This window comes from Drosophila takahashii, chromosome 3R (genome assembly GCF_030179915.1).
Source record: "Drosophila takahashii strain IR98-3 E-12201 chromosome 3R, DtakHiC1v2, whole genome shotgun sequence".
NCBI lineage: Eukaryota > Metazoa > Arthropoda > Insecta > Diptera > Drosophilidae > Drosophila > Drosophila takahashii.
In genome coordinates, this window is record NC_091681.1 from 38,367,517 (window position 1) to 38,387,788 (window position 20,272).

The window sequence follows — 20,272 nt, forward strand, 5'->3', positions numbered from 1 at the left end:
CACCTCCGATTCAGTGGGCCACGTGATAAGCTAATCCCGACCTGGAAGTGACAAAGCCAACGCCTTCAGACAATGAAATTTGTGTGCCGGGCAAATTGAAATGAAAATGAAAATTCAACAACTTATGAACATCTCGTGCGGTGCCCCTGTCAGATTCGATTCCTTGCCGGGGATCCTTGTCCCAGTTTCGAGACGCACCACCCATCCAACGAAACAACCTTCCGCCCACCCACTTTTCTTACACTTTCTCAGATACAAAGTCTGCGGCTGACACCCCAATAAAATCGCCCACCCGAATCTGCTGCCGTTGCTGAATTTATCTACATATAAACAAATATTTTTCTTAAATATGACAACATTTTGGGGGCGTGTCAATGGAAATTCGGGGGCGTCGGAAAAAGTGTTTTTGAAATTGAGTTTTCTAAAGTTGCTTTCCTTCTCCCTTGCTCACATGGGGTATATATTTTAGATTTGCCTACGTTGTTCTTGGCTGGATGATTTTTTGGGGGCGTGAGTGTGTGTTCTCCGGGAGGGGGCGTGGTCGTGTGTGTGTGCCCTGCTGTCATTGCTTGTTTTGCAGTTGACATTGAGTGGCGAACGAAGCCCGTCAATGATATGCAGGCTGATGAGTTGTCGTTGTTGCTGCCCATAATAATGATAAGGTTCTATGGTAAGCATGTATGTATGATGAGTGCCTGTTTACACGATGCTTATGGGTGAGTGTTGTTTTTTTGGGGGTCCCCAGAAGTGGAACCCAGGGGGTGGTTGCTTTGGAAAATATTTAATAAAATGCCGGTAGAATTTAATTAGATTTTAATTGCATTTGCTACCGGAGCACCGGAGTGACAACAGCAAAGCCGGCAAATTGCCGCTTCTATCAAGGAATCTGTTTTTGAGTGCTGATTGCCTGGGGATGAACGGATGTTCGTTCTTATGAGGGTGGTATTATGATATATTGTGTTATTAATATGGCACACAAGTCAATGAGAATTAATTTCAATTTGAGCTCGCGTCAAAACACACGTCCTGGATTAAATCAAGTTGATTGAACTTTGTAAGGAAATATTTCAATTAATCTGGGGATGATCTAATAATTAAAATGACAAACAAAATTCACGAAGCTGTACCATCATACAATTTTACCAAAATACTCCAATAGTTCATTCACAAAATCTACCCGAAAGTTATGTTACTGATGTTATAAGCTGGAATAAAATTGCCAAAAAAAATATATATCCAAATATTTCTTCTAAAATGCAGTGGTTTGTTCAAAAGGAAGCAAAGAATGGTTCGGAGTTATGACTCTATTCATTGTATGATAAATAAGTATTTTCCTTCTATTTTTTGGAAAAAAGACTTTAAGTAACCTTCATCATAATTACTTACTTTATAACCTTCTTCAATAAAATTATCACTCGAAAAGCCTTTCATCTTTGCCTCTAAGATTCTGATTTATATGGCTACCATCATTCAACTCCTTTTGATCTCATTAACACAAACCGAAACAAAAACGACTTTTCAAACATTTCTTCAGCCGAAATCTTTTCGAGCCAATTAGAGTTGCTTCGTTTCAAGGCGTTTCGAATCGGAAGTTATACAAACACGAGAAAAGAATTCTTCCCGATCGAAATCATCATTTGTGATCTTCTCTGAGCTCAAAAAACCTTTTGCCGCACGACTTTAATCGCCTGCCGAGTCATCAAACGAGGTGCAACGGAGATGACACCTTCGAAAATTGGAATCAGAACCCGGAGAAGGGAAGGCATCGGTCAATTTAACACAATGATATAACGAGCTGAACTTGAAAACTTTAATGCGCTTACCCCTCCCTCCGCATTGAAGGTGCACGAAATAAATGCCGAGTACAAATGCACAGTTCACTTATTAAGTCGTTACCTCAATTAGAGGAGGAAGTACTGCACATGTGGGTCCTTTATGATAAGATCGAGCACGCATGAGGGTATGGCTTACTAATTTCCTTTTAATTACTACTTTCCAACGAGTTGTTTTGAGCCGAGCAACCAAAACTCATCTGCAATTACTCGTCGACTGTGGAAACGGTGGGAGGGGGGAGTTGGGTCATCCACTGGCCTGGAGATGTCTTTTCTCTGTCGACTTTGCCTTTATAAATATTCAGAAATTAGCGGCGAACAAATCTTGTGCAAGTTTTTGGCATTAACACCTTTCAATCTGCGCGAGTTGCAAACAACATTGCGAATATGACAAAACGGATTTGAAGAGTCAACAGGGAGTACTAAATGTGATGCTTGTTTTATTTCCATAATATATAACCCTCCAAAAATATTTAAAAAATTACACATCTCTTTTAAATTAATTTTTATACATACTTCAAATTATTTAGAAATATTTAAAAATTATTTAAAATGTAACTTATCTAAAAACCAATAGCCTAGCTATTTTTCCAGTTCACTTTATCCAGCTAACACTGCACTTTGGCTCCCTCGGCGAGCACGCAGGAAATGTAATGTCACGACATCCAGCTGAATTGCAGGAGACTTCAGGTTTTTCGCCCGCAGATATTTCGCAGTTGGTCTTCGCACTGCACACTTTGAATATGCATAAAAAATTGGTATTAAAACGTCGCATGTAAGACATTAATCAGCTGGCAAAGTGGCAGCAGACAGAAGCGAGTGCCGAGCTCAATGCGGTGGCTAGGTGAAGTCAGTGAGCAGCAAGTTGAGCGCTTGCATCATGCGCTTGATTAATCTGCATTTCCCCAATCCCCATCCCCCCACCAAAAACCCCTGCAAAAATCTGCGCTTAAGCAGCTTGACTCTTGCCAGATTGGACTGGTGGAGGAGGTGGGCAACAACCCAAACCCAACCCACTCCACGGCATCCACATCCACATCCACCGCACTTCACTCAGCTCTTCTGGTTGTCGGGTTTTATTTTTGAGTGCCCACACAGAACGAAAAGCGACCACAACTCTTTGCCCGAACAATAAATTCACATTAAGGAAAACCAAACCAAACTGAAAAAATAAAAAAAAATATACAAGAAAAGTTTATTTCATTAAAAACATTAGAGGCAAGCCAGAGAAGACGAGACAGAGCCATCAGCCCTACAATAATTTTGCATGCCTGGTGGCTGAATAATACGAATGCGCCTGTTGATTGTTTTTAGCATCTGTAGCATTGAGTGATGAGAAATATTCCCCGCCCCACTTGCATCTCGAATCCCAATTTTAATACCCGTCCCAGACTCTCACACACATGGCCCTGCAGTCGCGGGCCCTGCCACACAAATATTTCCCCCACAATCTCTAGCTGGATCTGTGCCATCGGCTTTTCATTTGCCTATGTGAGCAGATTTTCCAAAACATTTACAATCCTGAAGATCTCACTGAGGCCGAATGTTTATCAAAAACAAAGAATGGTGGGATTTTTGGGGGGAAGTCTAAAGAATTTGGAATACACTTGCATTGGATAGTTGTTGAAAGATTAGTAGCTTAAGGGTTCTTGAAGTTTTGAAAGCGACAATTTAGTTTTAAGGTCGTGAAATATTTAATATGATTAAAATTAATTACAAATAATTTTAAAATATTTAATTGAGTTAAGGAAATACAATATTTATTAAAACTGCATAATTTTTTCAATATTCTTCCAAGACTTGTACCAATCCCAAACTTCCCATAATGCTCTTTACTCAAAAAGAAAAACTTTCAACACCGCAGACATTTTCCCTCGACTAGATTTCGATGCCGCAACTCAAGTGGCCAGACTTTGACTACTCGGCGGGTAAATGCAGCGCATAATTCACAATGAGTGATTCTTAAATTGTCCATTAAGATAATTTTTATGGTAGAGCGAGTCCGAAAGGGGAATTCCTGCCCTGCCAGCAGGCAAGCCATTCGGTAGCAAGTTGCAACATCCACATCCCCATCTGAAGCTGGCTCCTTCGTTTATCAATTAGGGCGGCAAACAAAACACTCGGTTGGGCCGCTCGCTAATTATCAGCAAAATGCCTACACATGGCAAACGTGGATTTCCTCGGTCTTCGTTTGGTCCAAATTTAGCAATGTCTAAGTGCAGCCCATGGATGTGTGGATGTGGATGTGGATGCGTTCGTAGACTGCGTCATGCTCGACAATTTTTCACGCTTTTCTTGCGCTCGTTTTTCCCGCCAGCCACACTCCCCCCGCTTTTCCACTCCCCCAACCCCAAAAAGACAAAGGCCCCAAGTTTGCCGGCCTATGATTGATGTGCAGTTGATGACTATATAACTTTGTATGATTCCTCGGGACCAACTTCCCGAAGCAGGCTTGGGGTTTCGTAGGTGGACGCGTCTTTAATTAGTTCGGTTTCTTCTTCTTTTGAGGAGGAGCAAGGAGGGCAGTCGAAAAGCAAACTTCTGCTCATTTGCCTGGCGTTAAAAATGTTGAATAATTGAAATTTCTCGGAATTTTTCATTACTAGTCGAGCGGGATGAAGCGTAAGTGCCAAGTAAAAGTTGTTTCTGTGGTCGCGTGGCTGTCTTTTGATTTTTTTCCTAGAGCATTTCCTTGGGGGCTGCCTTTTTGGGAGACGATTTTCATTGGAAATTGAATTTTGTGAGGTTTTCCTTTTTAAAAATTAGTGATTGTGACTAATTATGCTGCCAGTGGCAAACTAAGACAATTAGTGAGATTTGCTTGGGGAGTAATTTGCTTTGATGTTAGGGAAATCTGGAGAGTAAATATTAGGGAGAGAAAATATTAGGCTTTAAAAATTTATTTATTTTAGATCAACTATAATTATGTGGAAAGTTCCTTTGCCAAAGTGAGTAATAAACTTCCTTCCTGCACCCGTAGGTCTTCATCAATATTTGTCTGCAATTGTCAATCCAAATCGAAACCCAAGCCAAATGACTTGACCGAAAAGTTTAAAGCTGATCAAAAGGCTTCCTGCACTTTGTCTCCGGCTGCATTTGACGAACAGGTCACGTACAGCGTGTCATCGCTGAGCGGCTGCCAGCCAAATTGGCTCCAGTAAAGCATCCGCCGCATTATCTTCATCTTCATCACGGTCCAAAAAGTGGGCCCCTGGAACTCCTCTAAACCCAAACGGGGGCGCCCACAATTACGTTTGAGAGAACTGCAAACTGCAAATGGTCGGAAAGGTTTGTGCAATTTTTCTATTGAATTCTCGGGCGACGACCCATCATCGAGTGCCCAATCGTGCGCCATTTGTCTATTTTAATTAAAGCAACTCGCCGCTGATCTCCTTCTCCTCCTTTTCGTTCTCCTCGCAGGATCCCAGTTAATCCCGGCTCCATCATGGAGCGTCCTTTGTTTGGCATCACGCACGTCTGGCTTCCTTTCGGCTGTTAATCAGCTGTTAAGCGGTGTGGGAAGTGCGGAAAGCGAAATTTTAATAAAAGCTTTAGCATAAATCAAATCTGTTTCCCTGACCAGCAGATGCCGCCGAATCTCCATTGAGGAGGAGAGATTCCGCCGTGATTGGCAACCCATTTGCCAGTGCAATTACTTAATTATTCTTCGGAAAGTTATGGTATGAGTGTATTGTTTGGCCTAGGAAGTAAAGTACCAAACATTTGTATTCCTTTATAAATAGACAGAGCGTATACTTAATATTTCCAATATGATTTACTGATAACTGAATAAATGTTATCTCCTACAGAATTTCGACAATTAATATCTCCTCTGGGATTTTGTATAATTTTTATTTCCACACATTTTGTAATACCTACTTTCGTATAAAATAAATTAAATCATTTTCTTTCCTACCTTTATTCTTCCCCACGTATAAATTCCCTTTTCATTTTCCCCAGCCTCTAGGACATCCTTTGAGCTCCACCGCTGTATCATTTTTCACCCTATTTCCCCCTGACCCCGCATTTAACCGCACTGCAACGGCTTTGAAGGGTTTCTCATTCTCACATTTGCAAATAATTAAGTGCCTTGCCGAGGCAATTTAAATCGCGTGCTGTCCGAATGCATTAAGGCACATCAAAACAGAGATGGCGACATCAGCCAGCCCCCAACTCCAGTTTCCTACCATATTCCCTATTCCATATACCATATTCCTTATTCCATTTTCCCCTCCTTATTAACAGCAACGTAATCTGAATGTGAAATCAAGTCGCAGTACACACAACCCACAATATCAGTTGACAACTGTCGACGGTCGTCTGGCAGGCATTTAAACGTTTGTCAAAATTATATAAACTGCTGTCAAGGGTGCCGACGAGAACTAGGGAACTTTTTCCACCATTCTGTACTTTAAAGTGCAGAAAGTACACTCAGAAAAAATATACTTAAAAAGCAAAAATGAAAAAATAAACTTAGCTACAGAATATTCTAATAAATGGAATTATTCGTAGATACTCCTCTCACTCTGGTTAATTGTAAGGTACAGAAAGGGATTCTTTTTCTAGTATTTTTTTTTTCCAGTGCAAATAAAAAGTCCTGGCCCTGCAGTCGGAACTCGTCGTTTCTGTGGCAATTAATGCGAATTTCGACATCATAATTAAAGCGCTTGGTGCCGACGACGCTGGGTCTCGTCTTGCGACCGGGTCCATTATATTTAATGAGTGAGCCAACGGAACTGGGAGCTGAACTATATCATACCAGACAAGACAGACCCGACCCAACCAGACCAGCAGAAGTAGAGCGGACCAGACCGGTCCCAGACCCATTCATTCACTTTTGATATTTGCATATTTTCACATGTCATTCGGCTTTTTGGCATTTCTTTTCCGTCTTTTGTGCAAATGCGAAATGCAATTGCAGTCGCTGTCTGAGGCGAGATCTTGATGCGGGAAGTGGTTAGAGGAGCAGGGGAAGCCCCCACCCATCGCATCGCATAATTAGCCGCAGACTTTTGCCGCTTGACAAACTCTTTGAAGAGCTCCTGCTCCGCAGACACGTGTGCTCCTCCTTCTCTCGGGGATTTCGCTGCTTGGCTTATTTATTGTGGGATGTCTTAATTTATGAACAACTGTCGGGGCCCTGAGACTTGCCATTTGAGATGGCGAACAGATCGCCAAGAGACAAGCGGATCCATTCATTGTACCCAAAAATGACTCAACTCCTTGGAACCGTGATTCACTCGGCTCATCCATCGTATCCCCAAGTATTGTTCCCCAATCGCGATAAGCTGCATAAGCTTTATCTCCGGCATTTGGCATTCAAAATTTATGACTCGCAAAATACTTTTGGCCTCGGCTAAGTTCGCCGCCCAGCTCTCAGCTCTCCCAGCCCTCAAGTGCAATCAAATAATTGTAATCTCTTTCAAATTGCAGTTAAGTTTTACTTGCACTTCCACTTCTCAGCCGAGCCACCCACTTTCGCCCACTTGATTATGCTGATGAGCACGTAGCTGTAACCCAAAATGCACTTCTGGTTGCCCCGAAGAAGAGTGCTTGGCAAACTGAGTTTTTCGGCAATCTTAATTAGAGTAGATAATGCTGATGGCTTTGGGTGCTTTTCCGGTTTGGATTTATTTGCCCAATTCGATTATAAGTAAGTGTTGGTCAGCCGTCTGCGGGCCAAAAGTGTTGGTTAAAAGCAGCCAAAGGATTGCTTAATTCGAAAAGTTTTCAAAGTTCATTTTTAAGGAAAGTGCCGCTGGGAACGTGACAGTTGGAACCCTTTCAAAAGCATTTCCATGTAAAAACTTATTTCATTTAATTTCTTTTTTCAATTCTATTAAATTTGTTATTAAATTTGTACATTTAAATTTTGTTCTATTTATATTTTTAATTCGTTGCTTTGTTTTGCCCTTTGCAACACTAGACGTGGGAGTTGAAGCCACTTTAAAAGCGTTTCCATGGAAAGTTCATTCTATTCATACTTTGTATTTTGCCTATTATTTTTCTTATTTATTATTAAATTTTTACACCTAATTATTATTTTTTTTTTTTTAATTTTTGTGGTTGCTTTTTTTTTTGCCCTATCCAACACTAGATAATTTTCCAGAGGACTGATCGGGTCTGTTTTGGTCTGCCTACGGAATGCACTTGATAAATTGTTTACATTGAAATTAATTACGCCGCTCATTGTTTTCTTGGCCGACGGAAGTGGCAGCCATTGTCCGCCAGGGGGCGCTGAGTTAGCCACGTTAGCCGAGCTCCTTTTGTGCTGCATAAATCAAGTTTGCAGCGCCGTTAGCAGTACTTTCAACACTTTTTGTGGCCCTCGCCTTTATGGCCCACCTTTTTCCCTTTTTTCATTGTATATCCCGCCGATCGTGGCAATAAAATTGCATTTAATTACACGAATGCAGTGGCTTAAGTGGGCGAAAAGGGGGGTTGGGCTGTGGGCTGTGGGATGTTGGCTGGCCATTGGGAAATTGCCCTTGGTTTGGAGCCCGGCCAGCTCTTCATTGTTGCGCGCATTTTTGAGCTCATTAAACCGGCTGCAATTGTTGCCATGCGTTGCGTGAGTGCCGCTGCAGTTGGTGCCCTTTTGTTGGCCGGCAATCAATTTGCAGTCAGCAGTCTGAAGTCTGCAGCTTGCAAAAGTTGCAGAAATGCAAAAATGAAATTATATTTGTGGGGCCCCGGCACATCATTAAAATGCATCGACCTGCAGAACAAACGAGTCGAACACCTCTTGGCACAAAGCTCTTCTCCTTCATTTGTGTGCAATTTCAGCAATCTCCCAGAATTTCCAGGGGAAAATTCCTGAGCCGGAGTCCATAATGTTTATAATCAGGCTACGGACATGCATGAGTTTCCTTCGTTCGTTCTGCAAAACAAACTCTAAACAAAGAAATGTGCAATTCCGGCCGAAACAAAACCGAACCGATGGGTCATCAGAAATTTCACATTCAAAACAACCTGAAAAAGCATTTTCATTTCTATTGTTGGGGAAAGGCAATTCATATTTGCATTTTGCTTTTGTAAATTAAAAAAAATATATACAGCTTAATTAAAATGTGTTCTTTAGGTGGATTAATAATTACCTTTCTCTAGAATTGGTTTTTAAAAATTATTGATTTTCATGAAAATTAAGTTAACGTTAAGTAAATGCATTTCCTTTTAAACTCTGCAATTCCCAGAGAATTTTAAATACTACTCCCTCTCTTTTGTCAACTTAGGGCCATGTTTTGTTTGGCTGATTGACTTTCGCATGCAATTTCCATGTTTTCCCTTAACGCCTCAATGATTGCCAACAATGGCGAAGTGGAGAAGTGCGGCCCGAAGTCCGGAGTTTCGCCAAGATGGCGTGTGGCAGGGCCATAAAACAGCTAAAACGGCCCAAACAGCCCTGCCTATGGAGCTTATAAAACAGACGAGTCGCACACTCGCAGCGACTTTTGTTTGGGAATGCGCTAAATGAATGCAATAAACCAACTAGAAGGGTCCGGGTCCCCAGTCATTGTTTATGGCCACGCTTCGCTGAGTTCTAGGGGAAGCTTCGCGCTGCCCATCTCTTTCTTTTCAACTCAGCCTGTCTCTTTCCAACTTATCGGTCTCCGATCGCCGGCAAATGGCAACAATCAGCGTCTGGGAATTGCAACTGCAACAGCAACACATAAGCAACATATTCAGCCTGTCCGATTTTGTTGCCTTCGAGGAGCGGGAGCAATCAACGCATTGTCGACAGGTGGAAAACTTCATGGCCAATGAATTGCAGTTACCATGTTTTAACCCTTTCACATACTCTTTCTCATATTGGGCACTTTGAGTGGGAACTTTTGATCTTTTAAAGTGGAGAACTAACCATAAATAACTAACCAACTAACCATTAAATAACTATGATAGTAAATGAATAAATCTTATTAAACCTTACATTTGAAAATATATCCTTACAAATATTCTTTACTGGAACTTTTGGTTTCTTTATTATATAATCATTCTCACATTTATCTTACGATAATTATTAAAATCTTTCAGTCATTTTAAACTATTTATTTTTAAATAAAACGAGTTCTAATTTGTAATGCAATGGTAAGGACTTTACTAGGCTCTTCATAAAAATCCTAAAAAATATAAAAATTCACACTAAGACTTTTTAAGGCTACAGAACATTTTGAATGACCAACAAGGGTATATGAACTTCCATTGTCCCGAAAAACTTTCTCGTTTTATTCCGCTGCCGTTGTATTTTGCATGGCCTGAAGCTGATTTTGCTGCTGCCGCAGACTGACAGCAACAGTTTCATTTCGTCTCACTCTTTTTTTTTCCGTGTGTTGACGTGGCCAGTAATTTGTGTTGTTGCTGTTTGTTGGTTGGCTGAAGGGAAACGCCAGCAGCAGCAACAACAACAATGGCCGCAAACACACATGCAATTTTGTGCATTAAAATTTCACACTGAATTCGCATGTTTGTTCGTTTGTTTGTTTGTTTGTTGGCTTGGTTCGGTTGGGTTGGTCGAATGCTTTTTTGGCTTTTCGGGTTTTGGGTCCCTCACCTTTTTTGTTTTTGTTGTTTATAGCGGGGAGAGAGCAGCTCCTTTTGGCTTGCTGCATTTACTGTTTAATTTGGCATGCATTTTGCTGCCGCCTTCCTGCTTTTCGAGCATTTTCTGCTGATGTCGCCTGCCACAAGCAGCTGACAACAAAATGGCGATAGTGTCCTGAAACCCCTTACCCCTCACCAGTCACCTCATTCATTGCACCTGGCTGAAACCGAGGACATCATCGTCATCGTTGCCTGTCAACAGCCACGTTTTTGGCCTTCGTGGGCGTGGTCTTAACCGACCTGGCAAAAAACGGGTTAAAGAGCCAAAAGGGGCACATTTAATTTGCCGCAAATTTAATTAAGCCAACTCAACTGCAGTCAACTCGGATGTCGACGAATGCTGGCCAAGAGTAATCAGACAGATTTCAATTATCCAGGCTAAAAAGCGAAAGGTAAGTTAATGAAAATGATTAAAAATAAGTTACGAGGAACTTTATTTGGGTTAAGGGAATATAATTAAATGAATGCGAAAAAATAAATTAAATTTTTTAAATATTCATAAACAAATAATTAATGTTATTCAGTGTTTTAAGGTAGTGTATTAATTATTTCTGAGCAGCTGTGATTTTCATAAGCTGGACTCGGTTGATAAGCCTCTTTCTGATAAGTATTAATAAAGTCGCTCGATTCAGTCGGTTCCATTTAATTCTCGACTCGCAATGAGATCAGCTGCTGGTATTAAAGTGATCATTTTCTGCCTGATGCTTTGCCCTTTGGTATTGGCCAGACTTTTGGAGCCAAATTGCGGAATTCGAGCTGATGTTGCCTATAGGACGAGAATTATCGGGGGCAGGAATGTTCAGATCTCCGCCCATCCATGGATGGCCTATTTGCACTACGAATCGCAGTTCTACTGTGGCGGAACACTCATCAATCGCCGTTAGTATCGGTAGTATTATAAAAATAATATTCAACCTAATACTTTTATTTGCAGAATTTGTCCTAACAGCCGCCCATTGCCTTGATGCGGCTCGAAAATTGTGAGTACTTCCGAACGCAGAGGATTTAATAGTTGAAAATGGAAAATTTTAATCCTTTAGGACTGTTCGCCTGGGAGGAATGAGTCTAAGTTCCAGCGACAACTCAATGTGCCAACTTGGAGCCGAGGACTACGAAGTTGACCGTGCCTTCAAGCATAAATACTTTACACCCACGATCTATTTGAACGACATTGCAATGCTTCGACTTGCCAGATCTGTGGAGTACAACGGTGGGTTTATATGGGAATACATATTATAATTTAATTAATTTAATGAGTTTTAAAAGTCCACATTAGACCAATCTGCATTATCCTGGATCCGGCGATGCAACGATTGGTGGAGGATGGCATGTCGCTCACGGCCACTGGTTGGGGACTAACAGACAACGGATCCGAAGCCTCAGATCTCCAGGAGGCCAGCATTGTGGTGATGAATCGGAACATCTGCAGTGATCTCTACAATGTTCCCGTGGGTCTCAATCAGATCTGTGCCGGCGACAGCGAAACCAACACCTGCATGGGTGATTCGGGCGGACCTCTCGGAGGTATTGTAAATTACTACGGGGAACCAAAGTTCGTCCAGTACGGGTTAACCAGCTTTGGAGACAAGGAGTGCCGGGCTCCGAGTGTCTATACGGATTTGAGCACCTATTCCGGCTGGATAGAGATGGTGGTGGAGACATTTGGCAAATGAAGGCTTCTTTCTAAGTTTTAAGCCGAATCTTTCTTTGTTACAATTTTAAGTTGACATTTTTACATTAAAGAGCAACATATTCAAGTGAGGTTTGAACTATATGCATAGATCAATTTAGTTATCTACTTTATAACTCCTTATATTATTAACATTTATTTCTATTTATTCAGAATTTATATATATTCGTATATTCGTAATGCTGTAATCAATTTCTGATAAGTCAGTAATATAATGAATTCTTGATAATTCAGAAAAGAATTTTACAAATAAGTAGCGATTTCCTGGAATAAATAATTTCCCCATAATCAAGTGCCTGATAAGCTCGACTCTTGGCGGCTATTAATCCCAAAGAGGCTACGTTTCAGACATCAGTCGCAAAATGAATACCGTTGTGATCGGATTTATGTGCTTACTTCTTCCATTTTTGGGAACCGCTCAGTTCATTGACATGGCTTGTGGTATTCGGGCTCCCAATCCCATTGGAGCTCGGGTCAAAAATGGAACGATCGCGGGATTGACATCGAGTCCTTGGATGGCCTTTCTTCACTCGACGACAGGAAGGTTCATTTGCGGCGGAACTTTAATCACTCATCGTTAGTAATTGTAGATAAATTCGGTAACAGTTTAATTTATTTGTATTTTTTGCAGGCCTGGTACTAACTGCAGCACATTGTTTTCTACCCAATACACAACTGTAAGTTATAATAAAGTTTTCTTTATTAGGAATATCATTTGAAAATATAACCATATTGTAGAATAGCTCGCTTGGGGGAGTACGATAGGGAAGAATTTGAAACATGTCATGGGAGCTACTGCACCTTTCGAACGGAGGCCCGAGTGGAGAGAGGCTTCCGGCACAGGCTTTACGATCCGGATACGATGGCCAACGATATAGCCATTCTGCGGTTAGTGAGAAGAGTGGAGTACACAGGTGGGTTCTTCTCAAAGAAATCGGAGTATGGAGAGTTCTAAGGGTCATTTATTCTTTACAGACAACATCAGGCCCATTTGCATTGTGTGGGACACCAGGTGGAGGAACTACATCAACTCCGTGGATCCGGTCACTGGAACTGGCTGGGGCAAAACGGAATCGGATAGTGATAGCGGCAAACTGATGACAGTGGACTTGGCACGCCAGCATCCGGAGATCTGCCAGCGATTCATCTATCGATCCCTCACAAGCACCATGTTCTGTGCCGGAAATTGGGATAGCAATTTGTGCAACGGTGACTCCGGCGGTCCAGTGGGCACATTGGTGCCATTCCAGAACTCTCAACGCTTCATCCAAATCGGAATCGCCAGCTTTACGAACGCCCAGTGCTCGAAGGCAAGCGCTTTCACGGATGTCCTCAGCTACATTGACTGGATCCTGGCGGTGATTAATTACCACCAATAGGAAAAATTAACCTTAACCCATATATCATCAAACCCATAAATCAGGAAAAGATATAATAAATATAAAAATCAAATTATTTCAAGTTAAATTTTCTGTCCAAATATTTCTGCAACTTAAGCTTTCCCTAAGTATTTTTAAAACCCAAATCGGTTGCAGCCCTGGCATTGTCATCATGCAAATGCTTGTCCTGCATATTTAATGCGAAACTTCCTCTTTTTTTAGCTAAGGAAAAATGCGGAAAAACTCGTGCTGGCGGTAAACACTTTTCACGATCAGTGGGCCATATAAAAGAAGTCCTCCCCCTTTGAATGTCCGCGAGTGAATGCATTACGCTAATTAATTCTTGATATACGGCGGAGAAGCTGTGGCCAAAACGAGGCCACAAACCTGCAACTGGGCTGTAAAAAGAGGAGACCCCAGCAATAAAACGAAAAAATGGAAAAAAGGAAGGAAGAAATAACTGTGAGCTAAAAAAGGAGTAACATTCAACATTTGCTCCAGTTTTTTGTAAATGTACTGCGACTGTTGCTGCTGATGCTCGCCGTAAATTCGCGAGGGCAATTAAAATTTAGCTGGCTTTAAAGCCGTGTTCCTCTGGCAGTGACAGATGCCGCGGTAAAACTTTAATGACAAAAAGGAAAAATATGAAAAAAGGAAATGGCAGGGGAAGGGAGGCTGGGGAACAGCGAAAGTGAACAGTTGCCAGTGTCTGGGCGGTGTATCCTGCCAAGGATTCTGCATCTTCAGCCTTAACTTTTTTTCTTTGCTACGCCACATGTGTCCCCATACACAGAGCGCAAGAGTACCTACTTTGATTTATTCTAAAATATTATTCCATAAATTAAATGATAATATATCACACAAGACACATAACAAGATACTTTAGGTTTTTTATGAACCATATTTTAAACCTTTATTTTCTAAATTATAATTTAGTATTCATTTTCCTTTTTGTATTATTTTCCCTTTGAGTAATTTTCTCGCAGTGCATTTATACAATTGTGGCAACGCATCTCCGACAGGAAACCATTCGCAGCCACCGCCAAAATGTGGCAACAACGCCAGAGACAACAGAGGATGAAGGAAGCTTACTTCCTATTCCTATATGTAGACCCTCCTCTGGGTACTCCTCGTGTTCCTGATTCTCCGCTAACCAACTGCTAAACGCACTGAGAACTTTCCCACACACATACTACATGCTGCATGCGGCATGCTACATACTATATGCCACATTCTGCCGAAGCGAAAGTGCGCGGAAGTAATAAAACATGCGGGAGGAGCGCGGGAGGCTGCAACTTTTGCGACGCTTGTTGCACTTGCTATTGCAATTGTCTGGAAAGTGTTGCGACATTGGTGGCGCAGCACCACCCCCTGGATGCAGTAGGAGCAGGAGGGGGTGGCCGGTGGGTGGCAGCAGTTGGGCTTAAGTGCCGCAATATTTGTAGAGCGGCAAATATTTTCCATGTAATTTATGTCTGCGGTTAGAACAGCATATGGAAGCTGAATTATAAGTATATGTTTTAGAAAAAGAAAGTCATATAACTTTAAAGTCTCCATCCATCTAAAAAAGGTGAGAAAATCACTTCTCATCATATTAAATTTATGTTTATTTAACACTTTCCCACGATAAATTTTCTTTTAATATATTTTTTAATAAATAAATTAAATATTTTAAAAAGTTTAAATACAACAAAAAAATAAAATGTGTCAAGTAAAAATAAATTACATTTTTTAAGTAATTCTTAAGCAAAATTAAAAAGTTATAAAATTTAATTTTTCCAGTTCCAGGATATCACAGTAAATTACACAGGTACACAGCAAAAAATTTCCACGAACCATTTCTAGTTTTCCATGATTATTAGGTGCTCCTGAGTAAAAGTCCCATACAAACTTATGTCCCATCACCTACAGGTTCCGCGGTATAGCTAAGAATACAAAAATCCGATGTTTGCCGACATTTCGAATTATGTGGCCGATATAATTGGACTTACCTTTATTATTTTCGGTAGGACATACTCTCAATACATCACGGCATTCCTAAAAAATAGTCCCCATTGTGAACCATTGCCCATGTCTTTGGAATTCGACGCCAAAGGTGAAAATCCCAAAATTGTAGAGATTTTTCTGATGGAAAAACAATTCTGAGAATTAAATCTTGAATGGAAGTAATTTTAACTATTCATTGTATCTATTGTTCATTGTATGCTTTAATTTCGGTTTAAAGCGTTTTCATGAGGACATTTTATTGGATTTCTTATACTAATAAAACCGTTTTTTCTATTTCTTTATCTACTCCTAAATGTTGTCAAATTTTAAAAAAGTCAAGGCATCCTACAGAATGAAAGTAAACATATACATTTCTCTATGTATGTTCAGTGAACGTATTTAGTTTCTTAGTTCTAGAGGTGATGGAAAATAATTTTGTATGGGACTTTTACTCAGAAGCACCCACATATCATGGAAAACTTGAAATGGTTCGTGGAAATTTCACAAAGTTTAATTTTGTGTTCCTGTGTTATTAAAATGTTCAAAAATCTTACAAAAAATAAATCACTCTATGTTCCGACAGTTCGTTCCTCTTAGTCCTCATAATTCAAACGGACTGAATTTGGCATCTTACAGCCGATAATTGCCTAATGAGCCAACCGCATCAGGTGCTATTCAGCATGATTTGTGTTGCCAAAAAAAAAGTAAAAATGTAGTCATCGAAAGTGAAGTTAATGGCTGCCCAGTGGCCACAAGAGTCAGGATACACCTACCGGCGAAGTAGAAGGAGGAGGATCCTGGACAACAGCTGCCACACAGGCACCCCGAGCACCTCAATTCCAAAGCCGATCTCGATCTAATTTAGGCGTATTAGTTGCCCCGCAACAAAGGGCGAATTCAGACAAAGACAAAGACAATACTTAGACGGACCCTTTGTGCCTCTTCTTGTTTCGTTTCGTTTGGTTTCAAGGATCCTTGAGCACTCCGATAAGGCGCTGCTAATGGCTTCATTAGGCTGTGCTCTGCAGGTTCAACTGTTCGAGTGAAGGTTCATCTTGAGGTTCTCATCTGTTTGCCACATGCCGGGAGGCAAAAACACTGCGATCTCTCTGGATCTCTATGAGGGCTTTGAAGTAACCGCAGCCGAAGATCCTTCGTCTTGCGTCTGTTTAGATACAATTCGATGATTACAATTCGTTTCGTGAAATTGCTCAAGAGGCAGCAACTAATATTTTGCCATCACTTGAGGAGTGCATATGAGAAAAAAATGGGGATAAAGGAGAAAAGAGATTTCCTTTTAGAGAAAAAATTCCCATAAAAAACGTCTGACGATACAAATCAAATTGCCAACTCATAAAGTCCCTTGGATGAAACGAAACATTTCGTTTTTGGAACTTTTTATTACACTCTTCCCGTTTTCCTTTGCTCCTTGAGTCGGGTGAAATGCCCGGGAAATTCACACCTTTTGGCCACAACAAGTCACCGGGTCTGATCTTTCCACTTTATGGCCCCCACACTCGAAACTTTTATGGGCAGTTTTCTTATGAAAAGAAATTAAAATTATATAACCACATATACCGAAAATATAAATACATTATCCAATAAAGATATGACCCAGCAGCGAACGAAATCATTTAGGGAAAAATGCACAAATTGTGTTTTTGATTTGAGTGAAACGCATTCCTCGACAAGTGTCATTAAAAATGTTCTCCTCTACAACGCACTACATATAAGGAGACACATATATCTTGATATTTAGAATCGTATTTGTATGCAAAAGCAGTGTCCGGGGCCTCGTAAAGCATCGGCTGAAGTGCACATAAAAATTGTAATCGCCTGAAGTACTTACATGCATAAGAAATGTTTCTGTTTCTGTTTGCTTTTCTTTTGTTTGAGGCGTTTTTCCAACCGAATTTTCCCTCTCCATTTTTTGGTCATGTTGCTTGATTAGACAGAAGACTCGTTAAAATTGCTCATGAACTTGAATCGTTAAGTCGTATATCGGAGCAGATATGTGCAGCAATTTCGATTCTTAGAGTTATGATTGCTGGGTTATAAAAATGGAAATTGAAACTTGAGACGAAGTGAATGCACTTGTAAATTAATAGGCAAAGTGCATAGTATTTTGTTTGGAAAAGCAGATGTAAGATACATAGAGACAATATTGATATGCTATTTTAAAGTTAACTAATCAATAACAAATCAAATTGCATCTCAATCAACACTTGCAATCCTAAAAATATTCTCGGCTTGAAATCACATTGTTAACAAATGTTTTTTTACAAGTTCACACCAAATGTTCACACTTCCCAGCAACAAAAGAGGAAAAAGGTGTTAGAAATCAAAGAACTTGGCGCCGCCTTGAAGATTGAAGAACCAAGGGAACCGATTCGAGTGGCATGTGTTGGCCACATACTCCTTTTATGGCCTTTAATTGCATTTCGATGGCCAATAAAACGTTCAGATTCAGATTCAGCCGACTTAACGACGGGAAGTGCCAACAAAGCATACAAAGCTGAAGCATAATTAGCGTCTTTCTGAAAAGTCGGGGCCTTTGAAACCCCAAAGGCCAGGTGGCGCCAAAAATTCCCCTCTAAAGGAAAAGGGTTCGGGGATTGTGGAATAAAACCGCTGTTGAATCACAAATTCCACAATTTTTGCATTGCAAATCCCAGTCGATTAATTTGTAATTTCAATCTCAGCTGCATTTGTGTAACTCGTAATGTGTAATGCGTAAAATGCAGAATGCAGTTTAGTGGAAAATTATAAAAATGATATTTGCACATTTTGCATGGCACTCGGTCTATGCCTAATTGAATATTTATCAAAATGGTTAGTCTGGGGGCCTGTTTATGCAAATAATCGTGGCAAATGAGCAGCGAATGCCCGGAATTAAATGAATAAATTGTTGATTTCGAATGGGGAATCGAAACCGCCAAAGGGGATTTCGGGTATGTAAACTCTCGATGACAATTTGAGGCTTATATTGATTGGGGGCCGGCGTATATCGTATATCGCATGCCCTATCAATTATCTCTTCCAGCTGCTGCACATGGATAAGCATCGCAATTAGCCTGTAAATGGTAATTGTTTTCTCGATAAGTTACCTTGGTCTCCATCTGTAAGTGGCTAACTCCCTCGATTACTGGAGTGCCTGGATCCAGCTCATTAAAGTGCCAGTCTATAATGGTTACCATCTCTCTGGGCCAGCGACTCCTTAAACGATTTTACATAAGTGTATGTCCCGACTCGTTGGCTAAGTGTCTGGCTTTGGTTACCTTGGCCACTTGAAAGTAATTAAGAATCCTTTAACATATTTTCTTATCGCGTTAAATGGCCTGATGATAGAATGGCATGACAAACATGGTCGGCGCTTAAGGGGGTTTGCTTTTTTTTATAAAATTTTATTGGATCACTTGATATAACCTCTGTTATCATTACCATCTTAGTCTTTCATTTCGATCTCTAACTTTTTAAGATCTTTTTTTACCTTTGTTCCCAAACATCCAGCACCTGTCTGAATTATCGCAACCTCTTAACTGCTGTGTTTACCTTGGCCAGCCCACATGTTTTGCTCTCTACCAGGAATCCCTTTTACAAACAACGCCCCTTGTCGCGGACGGACGTTCAAGTGCTCAATTGTGCAAACTCCTTGAATGGCCAGCAGAAGTAGGGGGCAGACCCGCCTCTGCCTGGCCAGCTGCTCCGCCACTGGCTCCCGTGGCAGGGTTTCCGATCCTAAGCTCGGCTTGAGACCAGGTCTGGAGATCATTGTGGAATCGGCACTGGGAAAAAAATATTACCCATATATTATTTATTTTTTTTATTATTTTGTTGAATTGAAAGTAATGCAAAATTGTTTTAATAAAATATATATAAGAAAATAAAAATTATTTTTTAATGGTTATAATATTTTTCATAGATTTTATCTATTTTAATTAGCAATAAATTAAAAAATCACGAAGAATTACATGTATAATTAGATATTACACCTTACGGCTCAGTATAAAATGTAGAACTTAAGATATATCTTATGGGCAGATCGCCTTTAATAAAATAATAATATTCGTATTATTTATTATTATTATCTTGTTCAATAAAATTATGAAAATGGGTATTTGTATTTTTTTCAGTCTATTTCCAAAGTCAGATGCAGAGGCAGAGGCGCAACCCAACGCATTGATGTCGTTTGTCGTCCGTCTGGCTTATCGCCACGCACTTATCTTCCTGGCTGACGACAGGCGGATAATGGTGGAGGTGGAGAAGTCCAAGGGGGATGGGAACTGAGCCTCGAGGACCCAGCAACGCTTGAGCGATCTTCGGCTAGATGCGATCTTCCTGGCTGAGAGGCAGAGGCTCCTTGGGCATGTTTGTATCTTAATTTCCAGGCGCGCATACGTGGAATTCTCGTGGGTTGTTGTCGTCCGGCGGCGTCTGAGTTACTGGTTGATGGCGCTGAAGGTGACACAAGTCATAAATTCCTTTTGTTGTCCGTTTCCTTTTTTGTTTTTCGGTTCGGTAATCGTCGTCCTACTTGAATATTTACCTCTGCACACATGCGATCGTTTATATCGTTGACAATTTCGCCTGAATGGAGGGCTGAATCAGTTTAGGTTTCGGGTTTTGGAAACCTCGCTTATCTGCAATCCATTGCTCAGAGATCTCAGTTCTGGAGTTCTGGATTGGATTACCCCAGACGATCGATCGGTAGCAATGTCACTGGTTCCTCCTTTGTTTATTTTTTTTGTACGTTTTTATTTTTTGTAATCTTTTCTTGGGGTTTTTTG

The 20,272-nt window shown here is 40.7% G+C and overlaps 2 protein-coding genes across 2 annotated transcripts; both read left to right on the forward strand.

Moving 5' to 3' along the window:
- Positions 1-11,089: 11,089 nt before the first annotated feature.
- LOC108065486 (serine protease grass) lies at positions 11,090-12,268 on the forward strand. The gene is made up of 4 exons (XM_017153484.3): positions 11,090-11,309; positions 11,365-11,410; positions 11,471-11,640; positions 11,697-12,268. Exons 1-4 carry the CDS (start codon positions 11,090-11,092, stop codon positions 12,101-12,103), a joined length of 843 nt encoding a protein of 280 aa, XP_017008973.3. The 3' UTR covers positions 12,104-12,268.
- Positions 12,269-12,482: 214 nt separating this feature from the next.
- LOC108065565 (chymotrypsin-like protease CTRL-1) lies at positions 12,483-13,526 on the forward strand. Its single transcript, XM_017153579.3, has 4 exons — positions 12,483-12,696; positions 12,752-12,797; positions 12,859-13,034; positions 13,096-13,526. Exons 1-4 carry the CDS (start codon positions 12,483-12,485, stop codon positions 13,497-13,499), a joined length of 840 nt encoding a protein of 279 aa, XP_017009068.3. The 3' UTR covers positions 13,500-13,526.
- The last annotated feature ends 6,746 nt before the right edge of the window (positions 13,527-20,272 follow it).

What these genes read in the sequence shown, in the direction of transcription:
- LOC108065486 (XM_017153484.3), top strand. Translation starts at nt 11,090, where the DNA reads ATGAGATCAGCTGCTGGTATTAAAGTGATCATTTTCTGCCTGATGCTT. An exon ending in CGGAACACTCATCAATCGCC is followed by an intron (nt 11,310 to 11,364) that starts GTTAGTATCGGT and finishes TTTTATTTGCAG; the next exon opens with AATTTGTCCTAACAGCCGCC. An exon ending in CAGATCTGTGGAGTACAACG is followed by an intron (nt 11,641 to 11,696) that starts GTGGGTTTATAT and finishes GAGTTTTAAAAG; the next exon opens with TCCACATTAGACCAATCTGC.
- LOC108065565 (XM_017153579.3), top strand. Translation starts at nt 12,483, where the DNA reads ATGAATACCGTTGTGATCGGATTTATGTGCTTACTTCTTCCATTTTTG. An exon ending in CGGAACTTTAATCACTCATC is followed by an intron (nt 12,697 to 12,751) that starts GTTAGTAATTGT and finishes TATTTTTTGCAG; the next exon opens with GCCTGGTACTAACTGCAGCA. An exon ending in GAGAAGAGTGGAGTACACAG is followed by an intron (nt 13,035 to 13,095) that starts GTGGGTTCTTCT and finishes TATTCTTTACAG; the next exon opens with ACAACATCAGGCCCATTTGC.